This window comes from Sinocyclocheilus rhinocerous, unplaced genomic scaffold (genome assembly GCF_001515625.1).
Source record: "Sinocyclocheilus rhinocerous isolate Xijiao unplaced genomic scaffold, SAMN03320098_v1.1 scaffold112, whole genome shotgun sequence".
NCBI classification, from domain to species: domain Eukaryota; kingdom Metazoa; phylum Chordata; class Actinopteri; order Cypriniformes; family Cyprinidae; genus Sinocyclocheilus; species Sinocyclocheilus rhinocerous.
In genome coordinates this window covers 992,342-1,015,347 of record NW_015644008.1, presented here as the reverse complement: position 1 = coordinate 1,015,347, position 23,006 = coordinate 992,342, and the positions used below count along the sequence as shown (strand labels likewise).

Here is a 23,006-nt window from a genome sequence, read left to right as displayed (position 1 = left end):
AGGAAAAATATCTAAACTCTTTGGTCATTTTTGAGCGAGATGCTAACGGTCTAATCAGATTCAATGATCTATGCTAAGCTACAGCTAAAAGTGCTACCGCCAGACCTGGAGATTGGCTGAATGGATTCGAAAACGGTAAAACTCAACTGTTTAACTCTAGGGGAGTTGGAAAATGAGCCTATTTTCAAAAATACTGGAGTGTTCCTTTAAGGATGTTTAGATATTTGTATTGGAAACCAGGTAAAAAAAATACTGAGGATGATATTTATTCTTTCGCAATGTATGCTACATTTAATGCCATGACTTTATGAATTTAAAACTGCTCTGAATTAAGACCTCTTTAGGCCTTGATTTGTTGAAGGGTGAATTAAGACCCACAGAAATCTCTTGTACATTCTGGCTTAAACCTTACTTCTGTGTATTCCAGGGAGGACACACTGCTGTGGATTGTGGGCGTGTTGTTACTCCTGTTCTGCAGTCTGGATGTGTGGTATTACTTGCGGGTAGTGCTTGTGCTGGTCAGGGCCTGGTTCCTCTCACCTGTATTTGACATCACAGCAGAGCAGACCGCTAGCGGACGAGTCGTTCTCCATGACGTTGACCTTTGCCACATGAACAATGCACGCTACCTACGCGAGTGTGACTTTGCCCGTTTCTCTTTGTACACTCGCAATGGGGTATTCAAGGCTTTAAGAGCTCTAGGGGCCACCATGGTCGTTGGGGCATCTACCATCCGCTATAGACGGCCGCTGTGTGTCGGTGAGGCGTTTGAGATTCGCAGTCGAATCATTACCTGGGATGAGAAGTCATTTTACCTGGAGCAGCGGTTTGTGTCTCGTAAAGATGGGATGGTGTCGGCTGTTATGTTCTGCAAACAGAATGTCCTGCGCAGCAGTCCGGACAAGATCCTGCAATACCTGTGCAAGAGAAAGGTGAGCAGCTGTGATAGATTTACTAACACTTTTAACTCTGGTGGTCTTTTGTCATTGTAGACTGTTTTTAATTTTTACATTTGTGAACTTTATTGGAATGGTACGAAACCTTTGACATTTGTGGCACTTGCTATATAAACACACAACAAATTGTGGACATGATTCGTGACTATGAAAGTCTGTTCATAAACACAGAATTGCGTGATTCACAAATCTGAGAAAAAATTCTGAATTGCAAGATATAATGCTGAGAATTCAGATTTTTTTTCTTGCAATTCAGAGTTTAAATCTCACAATTTACATCCTGCTGGAATTAAAAAATAAAAATGGTAATTGCAACTTCTTTTTATCTCACATATCTGATTTTATTTTTATTTTTTTGCAGTTGCAAGTTCTCAGAATTGCGAGTTTATATCTTGCAATTTTTCATTTATATATATATATATATATATATAACATTTTTTTTTTTTTCAGAATTGCCAGAAAAATGTCAGAATTGTGAGATAAAAAGTCACAATTACTTTCTTAAATATTTTATTCTGTAGCAGAAAAGAGCTTCCATAAGTCGACTTAAAAAATGTGAAAATACAGAGCAATTTTTTGGTGTACAATCTACAAATCAGACTCAATGAAGTTGTCTTTGATCATCTCTAAATATATGTCCAAATGCAGCTTAATAAAAGTAATTAATTATGTCTGAAAAGATTCTTATAAGCAGATAGGGAACATACAGCCCTATATAAACATTGTATTAGTTATTAATAATATTATTATTAGCTTTTTCTAATATTTTCATTATTTTATGTAGAAATAATAGTTCACAACAAAAATTTTATCATTTTACATGTTGTTCCAATCGAATATTAATTCCCTTTTTTTTTTTCAAAACACTGAAGCCTGACATTTATGAACTGATTTTCTAGGTTGAAGTGCCAGAATTTCCTGAAGACCTGCAGCACTGGATCAGTTTCATCTCAGCCAGCAGTAAAGCCCTCAGGGGAGAAAGTCAGCTCGATGATAAAAAGAACGAATGACGGCTCACTGCCTTAAATTATCTCTCAAACACTGGTTTACAAACACAAGAACATACTGATGCACATACATGAATGTCTCAGGTGTTTGCATACTCCAGTTCAAAATAAAACTGTGAGTTCTGCTGTAATCTAGAAGCCTGATTCATGATGCATTATGATTGTGAATATGTAGAAATACTTTCTTAAAAACAATGGATGAACAAAAGAGAAAATAATATTTTCTGGTGTAATACTGCCACTGACTGGACTGGAGTGTGAAGCATTACTACAAAGGGAAACAAAACAATAATAATAAATAAATAAATAATAAAAATTAAATAACTAAAAAACTGTCACTTATGCAGTATGTGTAATTTAAATTCTATTTTCTGTTATTCTGAGACAAATATTTCTCTTTTTATTTTTGACTGTCCGAATGCACAGATCTAAAGATTTGGTAGATTGAAATTGATTAAATTATATATTTCAATTTCTTTAATAACTTCTATTCAAAATAATATGTTACTGCTTAAATGGCATTCAAAACATGAATATCCAATGAATTTGAAACAATTACAACATATCTAAGCAGCAGCAAAGACGTATAAATAATATTTTGTCTTGGAAACGATGATGGCGTCACGCCGCTCGTCTGGCGGGCTGTTGACGTAGTCACGTGACCACGTTAAACCAATCAGAGCGCAGTTTCTGTCTGTGCGGAAGTGCGTGAAGCCGGTTTTTCGGGTGTCAATCGCGTGAGTAGCAAGAATACCTCATTTGACAAGATTATGATTATGAACACTAATAAATGCACGTCGTTTATCAATTTACATGTATTAAAACTCAAACCGGTCTACTTGGGATAGGTGTCGTTGCACGGCCTTGTCTGATCTATAAGTGAGATCAGATATTTAATCGAAATGTTGATTTTTGATTCATTTCCGATATGAATGAATGATGTGACATACAGCGATCTTTAAATAAACATTTATAATTTTCCAAAAAGATGCAATAATGTCCTGCGTGCTGTTTTGTAGCCGGGTCACTGCTGTTAATACCGTAGAAACTCGATAAACCCAGTTCTGTGTCTCCACGTGATCGTGACGAATTATTCATGATGTGCATAATTAATCATCTTCACTGTGTGACAGAATCATGCTGCTGTGGATTCTGTCCGGCTCTCTGGTTCTGTTCAGCAGTTTTGACGTCTGGTACTTTCTGAGAGGCTCGTGGATGGTGATCAAGTCCTGGTTCCAGGGGCCGGTTCGAGATGTTCTGGCGGAGCAGGTGGTTCACGGACGGGTTCTCCTTCACGACCTGGACTTTATGTGTCACATGAATAACGCCCGCTATCTGCGCGAGTGCGACTTCGCCCGGTACGCGCACTGCACCCGGAACGGGCTCTTCCTGGCCGCACGCGCGCTCGACGCCACCATGCTGGTCGGAGCCACGACCATCCGCTACAGACGCTCGCTGGCGCTCGGCGAGGCGTTCGAGCTGCGCACCCGGATCGTGGCGTGGGATGAGAAGTCCTTCTACCTGGAGCAGAGGTTCGTGTCCAAGTCAGACGGGTTCGTTTCTGCTGTCATGCTGTGCAGGCAGAATGTTATTCGCGGAAATCCACAGAAGATCTTGGAACACCTTTGCAAGAGGAAGGTATGCATTTATTTATCGAAACTTTTAAAAGCCATGGACGCCATCCTTGTGCAAGAGACCCCTCTCCTAAAATATGGTATTGTAGTGTTAGATATTTGTTTGTTTGTTTTTATTTATTTATTTTATTTAAATGCATGTTATTTTGCCTGTATTTTATTTATTGTAATCAAATGTATCTTTTTATTTATTTCGTTTTATTTGTATTATAATTATTTATTTGTAAAAAAAATTGGGACCCCCAGATATTCTCATTCTCATGCCTGGGACCCCCATCCTAAAATTTAAAAGGCAGTTATATATTTTCATGTATAAAGATCCAATTTATACAGTGAAAAATTAATATTAAAAATAAAATGTGTAAAATATTAGTTTGAAAATATCTAATTGGATCTAGTTTTTTTCTACTCACTGTAGTACTGTACTATTAGATATTAGATATAAGTATTATTTATTTATTTTTTAATTATTTAAATAATACAATTATTAGCTTTCATTTATTAATTTTAATAAAATGTATTTCTTTATTTTGTTTAATTTTATATTTTTTAATTTTATTTATTTTTTATTACTTTTTTGGATCCACAAATATGTTCATCCTGAAATTTAAAAGGCAGTTATATATATTTTTCATGTATAAAGACACAATTTACACAGTGAAAAAATAATATTATAAATATATTTAAAATATAATATGCTACATTATTATATTCTTCTCACTAAAATACTGTACTGTTTGTTGTATTATTTATTTAAATTAAATGCGTATTATTTTAACATTTTAATTTAATTATGCATATGTACTTATTTATCTAGTTTATTATTAGTAGCAGTATTACTGTTACTATTATTATTAATTAATTAAGTAGTTATTTTTTGACCTTCTGAAGACCCAATTAATAAAATGAAAAATGTATATTATAAATATATGTAAAATATTATTTGGAAAATATCTAGTTTCTATTACATTACTATTTTTTTCTACCTAGTGTAGTACTGTACTGTTGGGTATATTTATTTATTTATTTTAATAAAATGTATTCATTTCAGTTTAATTTTTTTAATTTTTTTCAGTTTAGTTCTTCTTATGTATTATTAATTACATTTACATTTAGTCATTTAGCTGACGCTTTTATCCAAAGCGACTTACAAATGAGGACAATGGAAGCAATCAAAATTAATTAATCAATTAATTTTTTCACTGTTTTTCTCTAAAAAAATTTCCACGGACTCCTTTGCTGCCCCCTGTGGGTCCCCAGACCCCAGTTTGAAAACCCCCACACTGTGTGTGCCCTAACATACAGTACCATGGTAATACTGTGCTTTTTGGACATATATCATGGTAATACCATGACACTCCTTGGCTTACCATGAATATGGCACTCATTTCAAGACTTTTTGGTAATACCATATTGTTAGACACGTAACATTGTTAATACCGTGGTTTTCTTAGAAGTATGTTCCTGCTGGACTAACATACAATATATCCCATGTGTCTCTATAATTTGAAGGTGGATTGCCCTGAGATTTCAGAGGATCTTCAGCACTGGATTAGATTTATCTCTGCCAGCAGCCAGGCTCTGAGAGCAGAGAGTGGACTGGACGACAAGACCAAATGATAAATTCAAAGACTCTTACCGTAAGCCTTCCTTCTGCATGTAAGTTTCCCGTGATGCTAACCTTAACTTATCTCTAAATGTCGGTTTCAAAGTTACAAAAGGGTTTTCTGATCCAGAACCTGCGGCTGTTGGCAGCTTCAGTGTTTACTCCTCTACACCAGCCCTTCATGTATTTATTTAAAAGTATTACAACATCATTATTGTACTTACAAAGTCCATTCCAGAAGCTGCAAGAAATGTGACTGACAAACCATAGAGCATGAATCTCTGTTGAGAAACAGAGCGCATGAACGAAGGTTGAAAACTTGACTCCGTTGACTTGAACACTAGGGGCTTTTCAATGCTCCTATGACCAAATACGCACATGAACGTAACAAAAATCACGTCGAAGGCATTTGCACTGAGTATTTTAATATTATAAATGGTAGATGAGTTCTGAGCAGTGAATTGGAACAAGTGTGTTGTTTTATCATATCAAAACGGGATTTGTTGTGCTGGTCTGAAATGTTAATGTAGTTATTTATTCCACTTTAAAACTGAAATGGTTTTATTATTGTTATTTATGAAAAGGGAACATGTATTTATTAAAGTACATTTTTCTGAGATTTGCATAATTTCTTTGAGAAGAGTCTGTATGTAATTTAAGCACCTGTAATGAAACGTGAAGACTTGCGTTATAAAATAAAATACTGCATTATAAATAATGTCTGTATGTTTCTGAGTTATTAGAAGCATTAGTTTATAAACAGTGTTCATGCATCATGTGAGAGCGGCAATACTGCCATCTAGTGTGAAAACACTGACATATCCCACTCTTACATTGGAAAGTTGAATTAAAAATGTACACGGATTGCAGAAGGGAATTATATTTGGTTTGTCCCCGGTATGAATCAGTGGCATGCTCATGTTCTCCAGCATGATTTGAGATGTTCAAATCTGAAAATCTGACAAATTCTGTACAAGTGTCACTGATTTACCCTACTTATATCTGACTAAACATATTTGGACTATCAAAATATTTTGTATTCGTTTTACAACAATAATTTGAATTAATTTGCATTTATTTAACTTGTGAAGTAATATAGACTTACATTTTATAAATGTAATTTACATTTTTTTTTTTTTAATGTTATTTCTTTTTATTATTATTTATTTATGTGCTGATTTTGGGGTGACATATGACCTAGAGTCATTTTTTGTGAGCTGCACAAATTCTTGCCAGAACACTTAACAATGCACCGAGTTTAACACTGCAGGCAGCTCCGTGTTTTCTGACATGCGCAGTTGTTGTGCAGAGCAGCTCTTCAGCCCCTCCCCCTCCTGTCAGACTCGGTGGTCACATGACTCACTTGAGATGTTCAAATCTGAAAATCTGACAAATTCTGTACAAGTGTCACTGATTTACCCTACTTATATCTGACTAAACATATTTGGACTATCAAAATATTTTGTATTCGTTTTACAATTTTTTAAATTTAGTTATTTAGTTATTTATTTCCAAAATGTAAAAAACAAAAAAAACAAAAATGTTAGTTTAAAATAGTTTAAAATAGATTTTGAGTTCTATGGTTTTGTGTGGACTGTGGATATTAAATAAGAAAATATCAACTCTTTAATCTTTGGTTCTAAAAGCAGACAAAATATTTCTAAAATATTTAAATATTTATAAACTTTGTATCATATATATATATATATATATATATGCATTTATTTAACTTGTGAAGTAATATAGACTTACATTTTATAAATGTAATTTACATTTTTTTTTTTTTAATGTTATTTCTTTTTATTATTATTTATTTATGTGCTGATTTTGGGGTGACATATGACCTAGAGTCATTTTTTGTGAGCTGCACAAATTCTTGCCAGAACACTTAACAATGCACCGAGTTTAACACTGCAGGCAGCTCCGTGTTTTCTGACATGCGCAGTTGTTGTGCAGAGCAGCTCTTCAGCCCCTCCCCCTCCTGTCAGACTCGGTGGTCACATGACTCACTTCCTGCATAAACAAAGCTTGCCTGGGCTTCATTCTGCCACTGGGTTGGACGGCAAGATTCATTTTAAAATGGCGCAAGCTGGGGTTTTCCTGGAGCACGACCAGTTCAACTGTTCCATATGTCTGGATGTCTTAAAGGACCCTGTGACTATTCCATGTGGACACAGTTATTGTAAAGGCTGCATTAAAGGCTACTGGGACCAGGACGACTGTCTGGGGAGTTATGGCTGTCCTCAGTGCAGGCAGAGCTTCGCTCCCAGACCTGTGCTGGGCAGGAACACAATGCTGGCAGATGTGGTGGAGAAACTGAAGAAGACAGAGCTGCATGCTGGACCGACAGCGTCTGATCCGACCCAAGCCGAACCCGGGGATGTGGAGTGTGATGTTTGCTCTGGGATGAAAAACAAAGCCTTTAAATCCTGCCTGGTCTGTCTGGTGTCTTACTGCGAGACCCACCTTCAACCCCACTACGAGTCTCCTGCCTTTCAGAAACACAGGCTGGTCTCTCCTTCAAAGAAGATACAAGAACAGCTCTGCTCTCGCCACGAGAAACTCCTGGAGGTGTTTTGCCGCACAGATCAGCAGTGTATTTGTTATCTTTGTTTAACGGACGAACACAAAGGACATGACACTGCTCTAGCTACAACAGTAATGAATGAGAAAAGGGTAATGTTGTAGACCGTTTCTAGAGTGTGCGTTTTGTGAGTCAGTAGAAATATGGCATGTTATGTAACCTGTGTTTGTCTTCCCAGAATGCTCTGGTGGAGATGCAGAGGATTTCCCAGCAGAGGATTCAGGAGAAAGAGAAGGAGCTGGTCGACCTGAGAGAGGCTACACAGATACTCACTGTGAGTGTGACACGTGTGTGTGTGTGTGTGTGTGTTTCCTTCCTTGTTCTGAAGTTTAGAACAAGGTCGGTCAGTATCAAATCTTGTAAACCTTTAGCTTTTCAATAATAGCTTATTTATTGGGGGCAAAAACCACAGCTACCTAGTTCATTTTACATGTTAAATTATATTTCTATTGCAATATATTTCTTTTTGTTTTTTAAACAAATTAATACTTTTATTTACCAAGAATCCATTAAATTGACATCTATAAAAAAGACATCTATAATGTTACAAAAGATTTGTATTTCAAATAAATGCTGTTCTTTGAACTTTCTGTTCATCAAAGAGTCCTGAAAAAATCTATCATGGTTTCCACAAAAATATAAATAATAAGCTTTCTTGAGCAGCAAATCTGCATATTTGAATGATTTCTGAAGGATCACGTGACACTGAAGACTGGAGTAATGATGCTGAAAATTCAGCTTTACATCACAGGAATAAATTACATTTTAAAATATATTACAGTAGAAAACAGGTATTTTAAATCGTAATAATATTTAACAGGATTAACTTTTTATTCAAATAAATGTGAACATATATATGATAAAAAGATGGCAAAATCTAGAAAAAAAAAACATTACTTTTCACAAAAGGTGCACACTTCTCTTTTAAAACTCTTGCTAATAATTGAAATCACAGCTGCCAATATCGCGAATAAAATAGGCCATCTTCAATAAAATAACCAACGTTTAAAGTAAAAAAAAAAAAAAAAACTTTTTTAAAATAAATTTCTATAAGATAACCAAAGTCCTTGTCACGTTTATATGTAATGGACCTCTGCAGTCAAGACCTACACCAAAACCACATCTCCTAGACCTAGATTAGACTGACTGTCCCTGACCAAGGTCTCAGTTATACAGCATGGTCTCAAGGCTAAGGCTGTATAAAGATTTCTGAATAGACCAGTTTGGAGTAGACGTCACAGTTACGTCACTTGCAGCTGCACGGGGAACAAGAGGAGGGAAACGGGTAAAATCCATGGAATAAGAGAAAAAATGTATTGTTGTGCCTTTGGATGTCAGAATCGGAATGCAAATCATTTTTATATAACACTGTCGTCAAAGACACCATTTGAAGCTAAACGCAGACGTTTAAACGGACAGACTATGGATGAAACCTGCTATGATTACCCTACTTTTAAAGCATACATTTGATTTAAACAATAGGTCTATATAATATTCATATAGGGGACATATTGTATTAGCCCTACAGTTGAAATACATGCATGAAATACTATTTAAACCTATAACATTTTACATAACATTTACCTATTTTATCTCACAATTCTGACTTTTTTTTTCTTGCTAATGCAAGTTTATATCTCCTAGTTCGGACTTGATAACTTTATTCAAGTCAACAATTGCAAGTTTGTCAATTCTGAGGAAAAAAAGCCCAATCCCAGTGTGGGATTATAAACTAAAAAGAAAGAATGACGAGTTGATTTTTTCTTACCAGAATTGTGAGATATAATCTCGGAATTGCAAGAAAAAAGTCAAAATTTTGAAATATAAACTCTAAATTACATTTTTATTATTTTATTCCGTGGCTTGAATAGACTGCTGCGTTAAAACCATAGACTGTATAAAAACATGGACGTAGTGTCCGTGACGTCACCCGTAGGTTCCTGAAGAGGTTTTTGAAGCTCAAAGTGGGCAGAGACGGCCGTCGCCATCTTGGCAGCACGTCACCGCGCGTCACTCCCGGATAATCGTATAAAAAAATTCACCCCCCCTCACAGTTGTCATGAAGTGCAAAATTAGCTATATAGACCAAAATAATTTTTTGAACCAGGCTGTAAACATGTTTTTTTTCTGCTGTAAAGTTGGGCATTTTAACATGGGGAGTCTATGGGATTGACTCCCTTTTGCAGCCAGCCTCTAGCGGCCAGTTGATGAATTACAGTTTAAGTCACTTCCTTGTTGGCATCACGAGAGAGAGCGGGAGGTTGCCGCTTGGTTAAAACTGTCATTTTCTGCCAGCAGATAGGCTCCGCCCACAAAAACGTCATCACTGTTTGCAAACACTGAAATTGGTCTATAGCTGTTTTTCACTTTAGTTTCAGTGAATGCTCTGCTTGGATTGAGTTCTGAAAGTTTGAGCACGTCTGCATAGTACATCAAACTCCTACTTCAAAAGAGCAATCAAAATCCTGTTTTCCGCTGCATGACCTCTTCAAAGCCGAAGCCATGCTTTTATCATTCCGCTTTTGTCTCCTCTCAGCTCTCCGCACAGACGGCCCTCGAGGAGAGCGAGCGCATCTTCACAGAGCTGGTGTGCTCCATAGAGCGCCGGCGCGCTGAAGTGACGGAGCTGATCCGGGGTCAGGAGAGGGCGGCAGTGAGCCAAACTGAAGCACTCCTTCAACAACTGGAGCAGGAGATAACAGAGCTGAAGAAAAGACATGCTGAATTAGGAGAGCTCTCGCAGACCGAGGACCATATCGCCTTCCTTCAGGTAATGCTGCTGGTCGTTCACAAATTGCTTGTCTCTGGAGTATCCTGAGGTTAAGTGCCTTGTTTTGGTGATTTCAAATATCAACATTGGCTACCAGAAATCACTTACCCTGCCTTTAAGGACACAGTGGTGATTAGTTTATGAAGCACATTTTCTGCGTGTTTTGGCGAGCAGCCCATATCTTTGACCACTAAGAAGCATTCACTCCATTGTAAAATTTTATTGTTAGACTGTTCAGTTTCCACGTTTGTAGTAATAGTTCACCAAAAGATGAAAAGTGTCATTATTTCCTCACCTTCATGTTGTTTCAAACCTGTATGACTTTATTACTTGATGCACAAAAGAAAACGATCTTTTTGTAAAACACAAAAGATATTTTGCCAAATTTATGCACTGCTTTTTTTTAGATCAAGAAAGCATATAGCAACCAGAAAGAAAAAATGAGAGAAAAATATATTTTTTGTTGTTGTTGTTATTATTAATATTATTGCATAAACATAAAAAGCTCAGAAATGTAAAAAATAGTCAAAATTGTGTGATATAAATTCACAATTTTGAGAAAAAAAATCTAAATTGAGATATAACTCAAAATTGCGAAATATAAACTCAGAATCGCAAGAAATAAAATCAGCATTTCTGAGTTTGTTTTTGCAATAATATTAGTAATAATAACAAAAATCTTTTTCTATCACTTTTTCTTTCTGCTTGCTGCTACATGTTTTCTTGATATAAAAAACCTGTGCAGAAATTTAGCGAAATATCATCTTTTGTGTTTTACAAAAAGATCTTTTTCTTTTGTGCATCAAGAAATAAAGCCATTGTGTGTTTTAAACACAAAATTCTGAGGAAAAAACTCTGAACTACAAGATGTTAAATCAAAATTGCAAGTTATAAACTTAGATTTGCAAGAAATAAAGTCTGAATTGTGTGTTATAAACTCACAGTTCCGAGAAAAAAAGTCTTGAATTGCGAGATATGACTCAATATTGTGAGATTTAAACTCCGAATTAAGAGAAAGTCAGAATTGTGAATTATGAACTCATAATTGTCAGGAAGTTCCGAGAAAAAAAGTCTTGAATTGCGAGATATGACTCAATATTGTGAGATTTAAACTCCGAATTAAGAGACAAAGTCAGAATTGTGAATTATGAACTCATAATTGTCAGGGAAAAAAGTCTGAACTGTAAGATATTACCACAACATTGTGAGATATTAACTCAGAATTTCAAGGAATAAAGTCAGAGTTGTGTGTTTTGAACTCCGAACTACAAGATGTTAACTTAAAATTGCAAGTTATAAACTCAGATTTGCAAGAAATAAAGTCTGAATTGTGTGTTATGAGCTTGCAATTCTAAGAAAAAGATGGATTGGTCACATTTGACCTACATTTTTCCTGCAGATGTGAGCGTATGCTAAAGAAAGGCTTTTAGCAGACCTGAGATCTGAACCCACATTTGTCCTTTGGACCGTTTGGTCATCCTGCTCTTTATTGAGTTTCACATGGTGAACTTTTATTCAAAACATCAAAGGACTCCAAGAGAGACTCGGAATTGAGATTGCATCAGTTTGTGTTTTACTCTGCCTTTGTGAACTGAAACCAGTATCAGGAGTTGCATACCGTTTTTGATTGATTAAAGTTTCAAGTCAGACCACTGCCTACAGCTAACATACTTGCCATTTGATAATTCTGTCTTGTTCAGAACTGCAGGTCTCTGTGTGCTCAGCCTGTGCCTGTTGACTTGCCAAACATTACCTCTGACCCAAACTTTGGGAGCATGATGACGGCACTAACAGAGTTCCAGGCTCTCCTCGAGGACGTCTGCCAGGGAGCATTGGTCAATATCTCCGAGAAAGGTGAACAGACTTGCATTCTGAGACCTTTCAAGCCATTAAGGACTAAGTCAGCATTTCATTGTATTGTGAAATCACTCGGAGTACTTGGTCTAACCGTCCCGTTCTGGTTTGCAGTGAATGACGTTACTATTATTCAGAGCACCAAACCAAAGACAGATTCAGATTCTAATGCAGGTAGGAGTCCATCAAATTAAAAATGCATTAAATTAAGTCTAGCATGTACAAACCTAGGGAGCATTTTTGAACCACCATTTTTGGTTCCACGAAGAACCTTTCAGCGATCAGTTCTTAAAAGAGCCATTATTGTCTTAGTTTTTTGATATTTGTGATGCTGTTTTAGTTCACCAAAACAAGGTGTCATAATTGCCTACATTTTGCAGCCATTTAATCTCGAGCGCACTTACTGTACACTACCGTTCAAATGTTTTGGGTCTGTAATTTTTTTTTAAGTTTTTCAAATAAGTCTATTTTGCTCACCAAGGCTGCATTTCCTTGATCGAAAATACAGTAAAACTGGTAATTTAGTGAAATATTATTGCTGGTAATTTACTGTGTCGCCAAAAAAAAAAAAAAAAAAAAAGGATTGAATCATGCGTGTTTTACTTTAAAGTGTGACAATTGAACCCGAGACAATATCAATAATAGTTTTTAACATCTCTTTATTTTGGAAGCCCATTTCTGGCACATAAGTCTTGATAATTATAATCATAAGTTGAAGGTATGATTAAAAAAAATCATAATTATGACATTAACTATATTCAATTTTAAAACTTTTTATCTCATAATTATTAAACTGTATCTTATATTTAGAATTGCCGAAATTATAACTTGTCATGATTTTAACTGTCATAATTATGACTTAGTATTTCATGATTTGTCATAACTTTTCACAATTTTGACTTTTTATCTCATAATTATGACTTTAGAATTTCAGAATTTACTTAGTATTGAATATTTACATAGACTTTATAATTATAACTTTTGCTTTTTATGTCTGAAGATCTGACTCTCAATTTTGACTATCTCATAATTATGACTCATATTTTTGACAAATCATAATTATAACTTGTCATTTCAGCTTTTCATCATCATGATTATTTATTAAAGCATGTTTTTTTTTTCATTTTGTGGCAGAATTGGGTTTCCATACGTTCCTGATTGTTTAAGCAACAAAAGAATTTCCCAGAAACAATTATCTGAACATCTGGATCTGCACAGATTTACATAAAATCCTCATGAAAGGCTAAATCAATCTGCACAGGAAAAATAAATTCTCTGCCTGTAATTCTGAATGTGGGTTGTATAATCAGTCATGTGATATTTATAGTTGCTTTAGAGTAAACAAAACGGCTTTAGTGTAAATAAACTGGTTTAGTAAACTATCATTTAAAACATGGCAGTCATCTCTGTATAGATGTAAAATGTCTAAAACTTTATTTACTCAACTTATATGTAATACTTATGTTTAAATGCTTGAAGTTTTGGGGACAAATCTAAAGTTGTGAAGCTGGCCTTCATGCCAGTAACCACCAATTAAGTGCTGTGAAGAACAAACACAGTAGAAGTTTATTAAGAGTTACCATGCAATATAACCTGTGGCCTCAATCTTTTAAAAAAAATACTCTTCTGATTAATCATTGAAAATGATTCACAAACTCAAAGGATTTAACTATTTGAATCAACCTCACGAATCCTTCACTGAATGAACTCATCAGAACAGCTACTGAATCAACATATGACTCACTTACTGAACTATAAGATCCATGTTTACGCATCATTTAATATAAAAATGTTTTTATTTGCTGTACAACCAAGAAAGCACTTTTTATTAAATAATTGACTTACTATCTAATATTTTCATCTACATATATGCAGACATGTGAAGTTTGACTTTTTATCTCATACAGTAATTTTGACTTAGTATCTCATATTTTGACTTTTTATCTCATAATTATGACGGTGTCTCATAATTTAGACTTTTAATTTCATATTCTTCTATTCGTCTTCATATAGACTTTTTACATCGTAATGTCTTAAAGGCACAATGCTCGTTCAGCGGCCTCGTTTCGCTTCGACAGCTTTCAGCCTCACCCTGCTTCATTCTACTACCTTAACAAATCATTAGCTCATCCATGAACATGATTTCTGCCGGAGTCCCATCGGATTACTTCGGATGTGGGGATGAAGACGACAACTCCCATGACTCCACACTCAGTCAGGGTGTCATCAAACTACGCCTTTGTCTATTTGTTTATTTTGAATATGTGCCCTCTAGTGGCGAAAATTACATATTGTGCCTTTAACTTTTACTTATGATTTAGTACCTCATAATCCTTCACTAAATTAACTCACTGAATCCATCAGAACAGCTACTAATATACAAAAAAAATAATAATAATAATAATATAAAATGTTTCAATCAACATATGACTCATTTAATGAACTGCAAGTTCCATGTTATTAATACAGAAACATAAATGTTTTTATTTGCTCTACAACCAAGAAACCAAGATTTCCTTTTATCTGTAGATTATATCTCACCCTCATGTCTTTGTTCGCGTTTCTTCTTCTTTTATAGCTTACCTTAAGCCTTATAGCAATGCAATAAAATTGGTAAATGTAGCCAATTTAATACCATGACAAGGAAAATACCAAATGTTAACTAATAGACAACAAAAACTAAAAAGTTTAAAGAATAGATAATAGTTGAAACTTCGTGACTTTCGTGGCACTTGCTATGTGAACACAAAACAAATATGGGACATGACTGGAATAGGCAAAATGGTCTTAAAGGGGTCATATGAAAAAAAGCATCATATGACCCCTTTAAAATAAGTCACATTTGCAGTCTAAAAAGCCTGCCATATGAATATAAAATGTTTAAATAATGAGAAACAATAGCAATTTAAAGCAGAGACTTACCTTGTTCTTTTAGTGCTTAAAACTCACAATGTGTTTCTCAAAATGATGGAGCAGATCACATATCATATAGGAAGTAGCAGGTGCGTGATCTTGCTTTACATGCAACATACATTATTTGCATAAAAGCAAAAAAGTGACCTCCTGTTCTTGTTTGTGATTGGCTGCTCCAGGCCGTTTCGGCCTGAAACCCGATAAGCTTCTACTGTACCTGCATTATGGCCACTCCCAGTTTATACACAAACACTATTGTGTGGTTCTCTCTGTCCTGCCGAACCTGCCTTGGTGACCACCTTTCATTTCCCGCTCCTCTAACCAAACACATGTAGGAGAAAATGGCAGGAACGAATATCTCTGTGGATAAGGACCAGTTCTGTTGCTCAGTGTGCTTGGAAGTGCTGTGGGAGCCGGTCACGATTCCTTGCGGACACAGTTATTGCATGGAGTGCATTAAAGGTTACTGGAGGAAATGTGAATTGAAAGCGGAATTCAGCTGCCCTCAGTGCAGACGTACCTTTAGCCCCAGACCTGCGCTGTCTAGAAACACCATACTGGCTGATATCGTGGAGAAACTGAGGAGAACCGGCATTCAAGATGCTGGTGGGAAAGCAGCAGATGTCGAATGTGACGTTTGCACCGGGAAGAAACATCGAGCTGTTAGGTTCTGTGTGAAATGTCAGATGTTTTACTGCGAGATGCACCTGAAACCTCACAATGAAAGGAATCGTGGCAGGATGCATCCGCTTACTGAAGTTACAAAACAACTGCTGAAAAGAATCTGTTCACGTCACAATAAATTGCGGGATGTTTACTGTCGCACAGACCAACAAAGCATTTGTAGTTTGTGCTTCAAAGATGGACACAAGGGGCACAGCGTGGTGTCTGTGATGGAGGAGAGGATGGAAATACAGGTAACAAATACTGTAGAGAAATCTGTGAATTGCACAAAGTTGCACAAAATTCTCACATGCATGGTTTTCAAACAGAAACATCTTGAGGAAGCATGGAAAAAGTCAAAACTGAGGTGTAAGGAACGAGAAAAGGAACTCAGAGACATTGTAAAATACGTCAAGGTAGGTCTACTGTAATCGTGTAGAAAGCATCATGAAATGAGTTGAAATAAATAACAGATTTCTTATTTTTTTGGGTGGAACACATCTGTGATTCTGCTTTGCTAACTTTCTGGTGTTAGACTGAAAAATGTAGCGTCTTTAATTTTTACTTCAACAGAATGGTATAAAACTTTGCTACGCGAGCACAAAAAAACTATTGTACTTTACCGGAATAGGCTAAATAGTCTTAAAAAAAAGTCACACTTGTAAAATGACCACCATGAATGGGAAATATGAAAAATACAAAAAGAGAGCATATTTGTACAATCTAAAAATCAGTCATGATGCAAGGAAAAAAGCACACAGCTATGAAGGGGTTAAACTCTAAAACATCAAGAGTGCAAAAGAACTGGTGTGACTGTAACACGGAGTAAACTTTCGCAAATTTACACATCAAATCAGCATTTTATCAACACTGCGGCAAAAAGTAGTCATTGATCATGTATAAATACATATCCAAACGCAAAGCCTAATAAAACTCAATAATTAATTTACTTAATCAAAAAGTGATTTTGATATTCTGTTTTGGATATATATAAATATATAAATTTGGATACATATAAATTGCCTTTACACCCGAACAATAAAGACATTTTTAAGTTTTGTGTCTTACAGTGCACTGTAGATAAATATCACCTCATCCCGCGCCATTTTTGTTTTCTGTTGTATCAAGTAACCCGTTACGGTGTGAGAAACCGCTGCAAACGATTCAGTGTGTGAGAGAACGTTTTTGAATTAATCAAACCGAATCGCAAACAGACTTAGCAAACAAAGATTTATCCCTAATATACTGCACTTGCTAACCTTCTAGTTTTACCTTCAGGGCAGTGTTGCCAAGTCCGCGGTTTTCCCGCGGAATTGGGCTACTTTATCACTGTTGCCGCGGGTTGTTTTTCATGTCTGCAGGTTAAAGTGACCCCGATAATGTGATATTTATACCATGGAGTGTGAATTTTACCAGGGGAACCCCGCCAAAAACGTGTATTTTACCCCTGGAACGCGATTTTTAACGGGGAGCCCCCCTGGAAATGCCATTGGGCTAGTTTTGAGTAGCAATTGGCCTGGTTTTGTTGTGAAAACCTGGCCATCCTGCTTCAGGGGCTAATCAATCGGAAGTCCCGCACATTCACAGAAAATAGCTTCGCTAAATAAGGTGGATAGCCTCCGTTCATAGTATTTTAAATACATTTGCTCTATTTCTAACCTAAATATTGCATGCTTAAATTCTGGAAATAATAATGGAAATAAATACATTTTAGATGTAATAAATACATTTGAGATAAATAATGTTTAGTACCGTCAAAACACAAAATATTAATGAATTATTATAGTGTAAAAATATAGGACATTAATTTATGCCATATTCAGTCTTTTTAGAGTGGCGAACAGTACGAGTGTGACCCGTAACTGAACAAAACAAAACAAAAAAAAGTCCTTTCTGTCACTGCTTTAGCGCTCAGCGCAAGCGGTTGAGGATGACAGCGAAAAGATCTTCATCAGACTGCTGCGCTCCGTTGAAAGGAAGCATCTGGAGGTGAAAGAGCTGATCAGAGGTGAGGAGAGGACAGCTCTCGGACAGACGGAGAAGCTTCTAGAACGACTGAATCAACAGATAGTTGAACACAGGAGAGGAGAGGCCGAGCTAGAGGCGCTCTCAAACACTGAGGATCATATCCATTTCCTGCAGGTGAAGTCCTGGGTTTGAAATATGAACTGAATTAGTTTATTTGTGCTGGAGGTTACGAAACTGAAACACTATGGGAACCACAAGGCCATGGCATGGCATTCTCTTTGTTTAGGCTCTATAGGGGAATTTGGGCCAGTGAAAAAAAGGTGTGGGTTTGCTTACTTTCTGTTCACTAACATGCTAGTTTTACCTGTCTGACTCACCTGTGCAGAACTATAAGACGCTCTGCGCTCCTCCTGACGCTGGGGGTCGGCCCAGCATTGACGTCCATCCGTACTTCTCTTTGCTGATACTGAGAAAAGCTCTCGCAGAGCTGAGAGATAAAGTCAACGAGGTCTGTGACAGAGAATCGACAAAGATCGCAGAATTAGGTGAGTACAGAAACACAGATTCACAAGGTAGCTGACTATGTTGGACTTAGTAACCACTTAAATGCATGAAGGAATTATGAACTGATTTGAAAATAAACATTTTGATAAATAACTTCACAAACTGACAAGTAATTAGACATTAAAAATATTTTTATAAATGATGCAAAATAACGTATTTTACAATTAAATCAAATTAATTAAAATGTAGTTAACATAAAAACAAAAAAATATTAATACATTATATCACAAATGACTAATGATATTTAGAAACTTTGAATGAAGTTCATATTTTTATTATCAAAATGATCAAATTTTATATATATATATAAAAAATAAAAAAAAACAGTTAAATATAACTAAATATTTTTTTAAAATTCTAATAATAAACACCAGTCAAAAATTAAAGATAAATTAGTAAATATTTAAAATTACAATTATTTGTAATTGTAAACTTTTTTTTTTTTTACTTAAAGTCTGCTCACTATGGTGGTCTTGGTATGTCACTAAACTAAATTAAGGAAATTAAGATAAATGAACTTTTCCACGACATTCTAATTTATTGAGATGCACCTGTATATACACATACATACATACACATACAACTACCTTTTTCTGCATTTATAGATTTGTTGATTTCCAAAATAATTAAAATGTACATCTCCAAATGAAATTAAATTGATTCCTTCGTTTTTAAGTGAAATTCCTAGTCCTCCACAGCCGACACTTGCTTAGAATCATATAAGCATCAGCGGTTGATGCACAACTGTCTGTTGACAGCGGATACCCTTATATTTACAGTTGATGAAGAGCACAATCAGTCAGCTGAAAACTCCCTGAGCTGTCCGTTGAACACTGATACAGGTACAGACACTCACATCCCTCCCAGCAAGTGAGTCACCAAACCGCATCAACTCATCCGTGTAAACCAAAACTCTTCTGATGTAATCTCCTCACTGACCTTTTCCAGTCCATAGACATTTACAACAGACTGAGCCGAGGACCAGAGGAGACTTCTTACAGTGTGAGTTCAGAGTTCATTTTTGGTAAATTCAGGATTGTGAGATGTAAACTCACAATTTTAAATTTTTTATCTTACAATTGTGAGTTTGTCTCGCAATTCTGACAATTCTGTTAACTCACATTTGCGAGTTTATAACTCGAAATTGTGATATAAACTCAAAATTCAGAGAAAATGTTTGAAATGCAAGATGTTAAATAACAATTATGAGTTTAACTTTCAATTGCAAAATATAAACTCGCAATTCCGAGAAGAAAAGTCAGAACTGAGAAAGGTTATTTGTTTTTTTTATTCCATGGCAGAAACATAGAAGCTCCGGTTGCTATAGAAACAGGCTGTGTTCTGAGACGCCTGCATTGGCCGTCTACTCTGAAAAAAGCTGATTTAAAAAAAAAAAAAATGCTATTTGAGCATAAGAAACCAATTTTAAGAGACAGCTGTTGTCAGATGTCATTGGTGTTTTAAAATATGAAATTTAATCGAAAACTTGGTGAGCAGCTTTGGAGAATTTAACGTTTCTTCATTTAAAGAGATAGGAGCTGTATTTGCATGACTGAAATTTTATTGGCAGAAAGGCGTTTCAAAGACCAAGTGAAATGACTTGCCTTAAAGATACATCTTAGTAAAGTATCTTATCTCTTTCAGACTGCTGTGATTTGACGTTAGACCCAAACACAGCCAACTCTTTCCTCCGTCTTTCCGGAGACCTTGCAGAAGTCACGACCGACCACGAGCCGCAGCCGTACCCCGATCACCCAGAGCGCTTCATCAGCTGGGCTCAAGTCTCGTGCACCGAAGGTCTCTCTGGACGTGGATATTGGGAGGTGGAGTGGGGAGGCGGTGAAGGAGTTTCTATTGCCGTTTCCTACAGAACTGGAGAGAATATAGACCAAAAACTGGGATGCAACTCAAAATCGTGGAGCTTCGATTTCTCAGATTCTCTTTGTTTGTTCCGGCACAATAAGTTTAGTGTTGAAATACACACTCCAATGCCACACAGAGTCGGTGTGTACCTCGATCACAGAGCTGGAACTCTGGCGTTTTATTGCATTTCTCTGGCAGAAGATACCATGACTTTGCTGCATCGAGAGCAAACCACTTTCGCTCAGCCTCTCTATCCTGGATTCTGGGTTGGACTTGGATCTACTTTAAAACTCTGTCGAACTTTAAGCTTTTCAGCTTAGTTATGCATTCTCTGCTCTCATTTTGTTTCAATGGACAGTTCACCCAAAAATTAAAAGCACGTCATTCGCTCACCTTCTTGTTGCATTTGTGTTTTTCTCCTGTGGCTTGTTGTTGTAGAGTCCATGCAACATTGTGAAAAGTAGCGCTCTGACCTCAATATATCTTTTTGTTGGAATGACCATTTTCATTTTTGTGTGAACTTACCATTTAAATAAAAAATGACAATATAATAGAAACTTGTGAAACCAGGACATGAATAAAGAGCATACAAATAAAGACAGTCAACATAGTGAGTTGGTTCACGTGGCTGAACAGTTTATTGATAACTGTGTGATATAAAAGCAGCAGTAACCCAGTGTGAAATGGAGATGGAGGTGAGAGGCTCAGATCTTGTTAAAGGCAGCAATGTCAACACTCTGGACCTACAACATAATGAGGAACAAATGGAGTATTGGTCAATAAAACCTTGAATATTTGTCCTAACAGTTTATAATGTAATCAAAGTGTGCATCTCAAAAAAAAAAAAATTTAATAAAAAAACGAGAACTTGACTATTCGGATTTCACCTAACCATGATAAAGAAATCATTTTATTTTAAAAGGTATATTGTAAATAAATGAAGACCAATATATGTATTTTTTGTCATTGTGATAATTTTCATAAATTTACCAAATGTAATATAATTTAAATTATTTCTTTATTTTCATGACGTTATTTTATTTAATCATTTTTTATTATTTTATTACAGTTACTGTAGTACTGTAATGCAACAAAAACACACATTTGCAAATATTAATACATCATTATAAAATCAGTATTTTACTGCAATATAAAATAATTGTAATAAACTATTAAATTACTATTTACATTGACTAATGACTACTGACTATTTAAAACTATTATAAAATAACTTTAACTAATTTATATAATACAATTTAATATAAATTGATAATTGTTTTATTTCTTTATTTTCATAGCAACTGTTCATTTGCCCTCATAATTTATCCTCTATTTTATAAAAATTACCATTATGCAATAAATAAATGTTTCAAGTTTATACATTATTAAATAACTTTATAATGCGTTTTACTGATATATTTACAATATTACTGATATACAATATACAAATATATACAGATTTTGCTTTTAAATGTACTGTATATAATGCACAAATAAAGCCTATATTTAAGACCAATGTTTTATTTTTTATTGCAATAGTATATTTTTTATTATCATTTAATTATTTTAAGCTATTTCTTTATTTTCATGATTAAAGTAATTATCATCTAATGCAAAAGTACAATGTCTGGACACATTAATGGAAACTGGAAGAGAAAATGTAAACAATAAAGCAAAAAAAAAAAAAAGAAAGCCTTAATACTTTAAGATATTTAATTTTCTTTATACAAAATAGAAATTTTCTTTTGATTGTGGGGAGAAACGTGACCTGATCTTATTCTCAGATTTAGCAAAAAATATACTGCACTTACGTAGTCCTCAAATTTGGTGATCTCCTCTTCCAGAATGTCTGTTCCCACTTTATCGTCTTCTACGACACAGTTGATCTGCAGCTTTTTGATGCCGTAGCCGACAGGAACCAGTTTAGAAGCTCCCCACAGGAGGCCGTCCATCTGTATGGAGCGCACACACTCTTCCAGCTTGGACATATCGGTCTCGTCGTCCCACTGATCAATGAAAAACCATATACTTGAAACTGAGGAATTATACTTCACACTTTAAAGATTGTGAGTGCTTAAGGTCTCGTACAGGTTTGACGTCCAGCAGGATGGAGGATTTGGCGATGAGGGCTGGTTTTTTGGACTTCCTCTGGGCGTATTCCTTCACCCTCTCTGCTTTGATACGCTCTGCCTCCTCATCTTCCTCATCACTGCCAAAGAGGTCAATGTCGTCGTCGTCATCGTCTGCACCATTATGTTCCTCAACCTTAGGCTTCTGGACAGGAGCAGCCTTCAGATAAAACAATATGCAGGTTATGAATGACTGAATTTGTTTAATGCACAAACATTGACTTTATGAGGGCAGGATTTCAAATCTACCTTGGTGACAGTAACGGTCTTTGAAGCCGGCGCTTGGCTCTTCTCCAGCACAGCCATTCTGGACTCCAGTTTGGACAGCACTGCTCTCAGATCATCCACCACTGGAAAAGCAACAGCTCTATTAATCTCACACTGATCATGAGCAGCTTCAACACAATCAAGTAACACAAACTGGATATTCAGCCAAAACTCAGTCAATCTCTGGGTCCGTTTCAAACTCTAGCGTGTAAATAAATAAATACAATT

The 23,006-nt window shown here is 35.6% G+C and overlaps 5 protein-coding genes across 10 annotated transcripts in view; 4 read left to right on the top strand and 1 right to left on the bottom strand.

Annotated features, from left to right (window-relative positions):
• LOC107757799 (protein THEM6-like) overlaps positions 1-2,220 on the top strand; it is a 3,968-nt gene extending 1,748 nt beyond the window's left edge. For both annotated transcript variants that reach the window (XM_016575377.1, XM_016575378.1), the window contains exons 2-3: positions 428-932; positions 1,856-2,220. In XM_016575377.1, the coding sequence (XP_016430863.1) occupies positions 428-932; positions 1,856-1,966 (616 nt within the window). In that variant the 3' untranslated portion in view covers positions 1,967-2,220. The remainder of the gene's footprint in view (positions 1-427; positions 933-1,855) is intronic.
• A 224-nt stretch (positions 2,221-2,444) lies between these two features.
• LOC107757798 (protein THEM6) lies at positions 2,445-5,238 on the top strand. Its single transcript, XM_016575376.1, has 3 exons — positions 2,445-2,700; positions 3,097-3,601; positions 5,110-5,238. The coding sequence occupies exons 2-3, from the start codon at positions 3,101-3,103 to the stop codon at positions 5,215-5,217; spliced, it is 609 nt and encodes a 202-aa protein (XP_016430862.1). The 5' UTR covers positions 2,445-2,700; positions 3,097-3,100; the 3' UTR covers positions 5,218-5,238.
• Positions 5,239-7,029: 1,791 nt separating this feature from the next.
• On the top strand, positions 7,030-12,810 carry LOC107757830 (E3 ubiquitin/ISG15 ligase TRIM25-like). The gene is made up of 5 exons (XM_016575424.1): positions 7,030-7,879; positions 7,966-8,061; positions 10,324-10,557; positions 12,258-12,411; positions 12,526-12,810. Exons 1-5 carry the CDS (start codon positions 7,205-7,207, stop codon positions 12,603-12,605), a joined length of 1,239 nt encoding a protein of 412 aa, XP_016430910.1. The 5' UTR covers positions 7,030-7,204; the 3' UTR covers positions 12,606-12,810.
• A 2,855-nt stretch (positions 12,811-15,665) lies between these two features.
• On the top strand, positions 15,666-20,912 carry LOC107757828 (tripartite motif-containing protein 16-like). Its single transcript, XM_016575418.1, has 7 exons — positions 15,666-16,241; positions 16,317-16,403; positions 17,896-18,129; positions 18,341-18,500; positions 19,299-19,361; positions 19,468-19,521; positions 20,164-20,912. The coding sequence occupies exons 1-7, from the start codon at positions 15,666-15,668 to the stop codon at positions 20,700-20,702; spliced, it is 1,713 nt and encodes a 570-aa protein (XP_016430904.1). The 3' UTR covers positions 20,703-20,912.
• Positions 20,913-20,997: 85 nt separating this feature from the next.
• LOC107757829 (elongation factor 1-delta-like) overlaps positions 20,998-23,006 on the bottom strand; it is a 17,430-nt gene continuing 15,421 nt past the window's right edge. For all 5 annotated transcript variants that reach the window (XM_016575422.1, XM_016575423.1, XM_016575419.1 and 2 more), the window contains 4 exons: positions 22,761-22,861; positions 22,471-22,671; positions 22,194-22,388; positions 20,998-21,125 (listed from right to left, as the gene is read on the bottom strand). In XM_016575422.1, coding sequence (XP_016430908.1) covers positions 21,087-21,125; positions 22,194-22,388; positions 22,471-22,671; positions 22,761-22,861 — 536 coding nt within the window. In that variant the 3' untranslated portion in view covers positions 20,998-21,086. The remainder of the gene's footprint in view (positions 21,126-22,193; positions 22,389-22,470; positions 22,672-22,760; positions 22,862-23,006) is intronic.

Excerpts from the sequence above, each read along its gene's own strand:
- LOC107757798 (XM_016575376.1), top strand. The coding sequence starts at position 3,101 with ATGCTGCTGTGGATTCTGTCCGGCTCTCTGGTTCTGTTCAGCAGTTTT. Across the intron at positions 3,602-5,109 it reads AACACCTTTGCAAGAGGAAG|GTGGATTGCCCTGAGATTTC; the intron begins GTATGCATTTAT and ends TATAATTTGAAG.
- LOC107757830 (XM_016575424.1), top strand. The coding sequence starts at position 7,205 with ATGACTCACTTCCTGCATAAACAAAGCTTGCCTGGGCTTCATTCTGCC. Across the intron at positions 7,880-7,965 it reads CAGTAATGAATGAGAAAAGG|AATGCTCTGGTGGAGATGCA; the intron begins GTAATGTTGTAG and ends TTGTCTTCCCAG. Across the intron at positions 12,412-12,525 it reads GGTCAATATCTCCGAGAAAG|TGAATGACGTTACTATTATT; the intron begins GTGAACAGACTT and ends TCTGGTTTGCAG.
- LOC107757828 (XM_016575418.1), top strand. The coding sequence starts at position 15,666 with ATGGCAGGAACGAATATCTCTGTGGATAAGGACCAGTTCTGTTGCTCA. Across the intron at positions 18,130-18,340 it reads ATCATATCCATTTCCTGCAG|AACTATAAGACGCTCTGCGC; the intron begins GTGAAGTCCTGG and ends TCACCTGTGCAG. Across the intron at positions 19,522-20,163 it reads CAGAGGAGACTTCTTACAGT|ACTGCTGTGATTTGACGTTA; the intron begins GTGAGTTCAGAG and ends TATCTCTTTCAG.